Genomic DNA, 4,552 nt, shown 5'->3' with positions numbered 1-4,552 from the left:
ATATATCTATATCATTGCTTTCAACCACTCTAAGTGGGTAATCATTCCATATGTTAACAATCCTGTTGTACGAAAAGTACTTCGTCTCTTACGCATAACGCAAGCGCTTAGGATTAATATTTTGTAGTGTATTTTGACAGTTCTTGCAAAACAGTCTATGTTTTACCTGCTCCCAATACTTATGATTATTTTGAACACGGCAAGATTACGATAGCAACTGAACGAGATCAATGAAAGAACAGTACTGACACATCTGATGAAAAAGTACAATAAATCTGAGCGAAGTGAGTCATGTTATGAGTCACCTAATTTCTCGCTGTTCCACCTTTCAAGAACTGGAAACTTTCAAGGAAATTCCTGTTCTGTAACTCGAATCATACAGTCACTGAGGTGAAAACCCATTAAATACAAAACGAAAATAGAGATGAAAATAGAGATGAATGGTTGCGAGGCGTGGGCTATGGATAGAGTTGTGCGCAGGAGGGTGGATGTGCTGGAAATAAGATGTTTGAGGACAATATGTGGTGTGAGGTGGTTTGATCGAGTAAGTAACAATAGGGTACGAGAGATGTGTGGTGATGAAAAGAGCGTGGTTGAGAGAGCAGAAGAGGGTGTTTTGAAATGTTTTGGTCATTTGGAGAGAATGAGTGAGGAAAGACTGACCAAGAGGATATATGTGTCGGAGGTGGAGGGAACGAGAAGTGGGAGACCAAATTGAAGGTGAAAAGATGGAGTGAAAAACATTTTGAGTGATCGAGGCCTGAACATGCAGGAGGGTGAAAGGCGGGCAAGGAATAGAGTGAATTGGATCGATGTGGTTTATCGGGGTCGACGTGCTGTCAATGGATTGAATCAGGGCATGTGAAGTGCCTGGGGTAAACCATGGAAAGTTCTGTGGGGCCTGGATGTGGAAAGGGAGCTGTGGTTTCGGTGCATTATTACATGACAGATAGAGTCTGAGCGTGAACGAGTGGGGCCTTTGTTGTCTTTTCCTAGCGCTACCTCGCACCCATGAGGGGGGAGGGCGATGTTATTCCATGTGTGGCGAGGTGGCGATGGGAATAAATAAAAGCAGACTGTATGAATTATGTACATGTGTATATATGTATATGTCTGTGTGTGTATATATATGTGTACATCGTGATGTATAGGTATGTATATTTGCGTGTGTGGACGTGTATGTATATACATGTGTACGGGAGTGGGTTGGGCCATTCTTTCGTCTGTCTTCTTGCGCTACCTCGCAAACGCGGGAGACAGCGACAAAGCAAAACAAATAAAATAATGAATATATATATATATATATATATATATATATATATATATATATATATATATATATATATATATATATATATATATATATATATATATATATATATATATATTTTTTTTTTTTTTTTTTTTTTTCATACTATTTGCCATTTCCCGCGTTAGCGAGGTAGCGTTAAGAACAGAGAACTGGGCCTTAGAGGGAATATCCTCACCTGACCCCCTTCTCTGTTCCTTCTTTTGGAAAATTAAAAAAAAAAAAACAAGAAAGGGGAGGATTTCCAGCCACCCGCTCCCTCCCCTTTTAGTCGCCTTCTACGACACGCAGGGAATACGTGGGAAGTATTCTTTCTCCCCTATCCCCAGGGATAATATATATATATATATATATATATATATATATATATATATATATATATATATATATATATATATATATATATATATATATATATATATATATATATATATATATATATATATATATATATAATGTTCACAGTGTAGCACAGTAAAAAAGAAAAAAGTGTATTAGCGTCACCATTTATGACGACTGGAGTTTAAGTATCAAAGCTATTACCATCTGTCTGGGCAGCCACTAGCCCAGTGACCACGGCGACCACAACTGAAACAACGCCCATAACCCAGATAGAAAGCATCGTCCTCCCCAGACACTGAAGAAGAATCTGAATTCATGCTTGTATCAGTGGTTTCAGTGTTGCTGCTCAGTGTAATTATTTCGGAGTTCTCAGTTTCACTTGTATGGAAGGCAGGGGCCAGATTATTAGTGCCTAGGTACTGATGATCAACTCTCTGGTGTTGAGGGTTTCCAGCATGGGGAGGAGCTTGATATTCATATCCCCAAGTCCTATTCCGTCCAGTCTGTGATCGCTCATGTCTTTGCCTCAAGCCTCTTCTGCCCTGATACCCTCGTCTTCCTCTTCTTCCTCTGTGTGCAGCTTCTGCTGCTGCTTGAGCCTGTGCTAAAGCAGCAGCTTCCATTTCAGCTTTTCTCTCTGTAACAATTTCTGCTCTTCTCTTCTTCATTTCATCTGATAAAGTGGGTATAAGCTTTTCAATAAAGTTATCTATGACGAGAGATCTCGTCTCAGATGATATGGGTTTGCGACAGCTTGGACAGTCCTTCTTGTTCTTCTTCCACCGGTCAATGCAGTATCTACAGAATGTATGGCTGCAGCTCAACATCACAGCAGTGATAAAGAGTTCATTGCAGATGGGACACTGGAACTCATTTTCCAGGACATCAGAGACAGATTCCACCACCCCCTTCCTTGCATGTTCTGTAGCTACTGCTGTTGATGCAAGTTCCTGCTCTAGGGACATTTTCTGGGCTTCCACTACTTGAAGGGCTTCTTGTAAGTTACTCAATTCTGAATGGTCTTGAGCTTGAGCATGCAGCAGTTGTTCTTCTAATTTACTCTTGTCTTGAAGCACTTGCTCCAACTGTTTTGCAGATTCCTCACGTGCTAAGGCAGCAGATCTCTCTCTCTCTCTCTCTCTCTCTCTCTCTCTCTCTCTCTCTCTCTCTCTCTCTCTCTCTCTCTCTCTCTCTCTCTCTCTCTCTCTCTCTCTCTCTCTCTATATATATATATATATATCTTTCTTTTTCTTTCAAACTATTCGCCATTTCCCGCGTTAGCGAGGTAGCGTTAAGAACAGAGAACTAGGCCTTTAAGGGAATATCCTCACCTGGCCCCCTTCTCTGTTCCTTCTTTTGGAAAATTAAAAAAAATTGAGAGGGGAGGATTTCCAGCCCCCCGCTCCCTCCCCATTTAGTCGCCCTCTACGACACGCAGGGAATACGTGGGAAGTATTCTTTTCTATCCCAGGGATATATATATATATATATATATATATATATATATATATATATATATATATATATATATATATATATGTATATATATATATATATATATATATATATATATATATATATATATATATATATATATATATATATATATATATATATATATATAGATAGATAGATAGATAGATAGATAGATTTTTTTTTTTTTTTTTTTTTTTTCTTAAACTATTCGCCATTTCCCGCATTAGCGAGGTAGCATTACGAACAGAGGACTGGGCCTTTGAGGGAATACCCTCACCTGGCCCAATTCTCTGTTCCTTCTTTTGGAAAATTAAAAAAAAAAACGAGAGGGGAGGATTTCCAGCGCCCCGCTCCCTCCCCTTTTAGTCGCCTTCTACGACACGCAGGGAATACGTGGGAAGTATTCTTAATCCCCTATCCCCAGGGATAAGATATATATATATATATATATATATATATATATATATATATGTATATATATATATATATATATATATATATATATATATATATATATATATATATATATATATATATATATATATATATATATATATATAGATAGAGTCGCAGATATAGGGTGTTTTGGTCGAGGTGGTGTGCAAAGTGAGAGGGTTAGGGAAAATGATTTGGTAAACAGAGAAGATGTAGTGAAAGCTTTGCGGAAGATGAAAGCCGGCAAGGCAGCAGGTTGGATGGTATTGCAGTGGAATTTATTAAAAAAGGGGGTGACTGTATTGTTGACTGGTTGGTAAGGTTATTTGATGTATGTATGACTCATGGTGAGGTGCCTGAGGATTGGCGGAATGCGTGCATAGTGCCATTGTACAAAGGCAAAGGGGATAAGAGTGAGTGCTCAAATTACAGAGGTATAAGTTTGTTGAGTATTCCTGGTAAATTATATGGGAGGGTATTGATTGAGAGGGTGAAGGCATGTACAGAGCATCAGATTGGGGAAGAGCAGTGTGGTTTCAGAAGTGGTAGAGGATGTGTGGATCAGGTGTTTGCTTTGAAGAATGTATGTGAGAAATACTTAGAAAAGCAAATGAATTTGTATGTAGCATTTATGGATCTGGAGAAGGCATATGATAGAGTTGATAGAGATGCTCTGTGGAAGGTATTAAGAATATATGGTGTGGGAGGAAAGTTGTTAGAAGCAGTGAAAAGTTTTTATCGAGGATGTAAGGCATGTGTACGTGTAGGAAGAGAGGAAAGTGATTGGTTCTCAGTGAACGTAGGTTTGCGGCAGGGGTGTGTGATGTCTCCATGGTTGTTTAATTTGTTTATGGTTGGGGTTGTTAGGGAGGTAAATGCAAGAGTTTTGGAAAGAGTGGCAAGTATGAAGTCTGTTGGGGATGAGAGAGCTTTGGAAGTGAGTCAGTTGTTGTTCGCTGATGATACAGCGCTGGTGGCTGATTCATGTGC

General features: G+C 38.9%; 1 protein-coding gene across 1 annotated transcript; it reads right to left on the bottom strand.

Annotated features, from left to right (window-relative positions):
- Window positions 1-1,751: 1,751 nt before the first annotated feature.
- On the bottom strand, window positions 1,752-2,775 carry LOC139766734 (E3 ubiquitin-protein ligase rnf8-B-like; the record flags this gene model as incomplete). Its single annotated transcript, XM_071695656.1, has 1 exon — window positions 1,752-2,775. A coding segment is annotated over one exon (927 nt), but the record flags the coding sequence as incomplete, so codon positions are not given.
- Window positions 2,776-4,552: the final 1,777 nt, after the last annotated feature.

Source organism: Panulirus ornatus, chromosome 58 (assembly GCF_036320965.1).
Source record: "Panulirus ornatus isolate Po-2019 chromosome 58, ASM3632096v1, whole genome shotgun sequence".
Taxonomy (NCBI): Eukaryota; Metazoa; Arthropoda; class Malacostraca; order Decapoda; family Palinuridae; genus Panulirus; species Panulirus ornatus.
The sequence above is the reverse complement of the archived record's forward strand: the minus strand, read 5'-3'. Positions and strand labels throughout refer to the sequence as shown.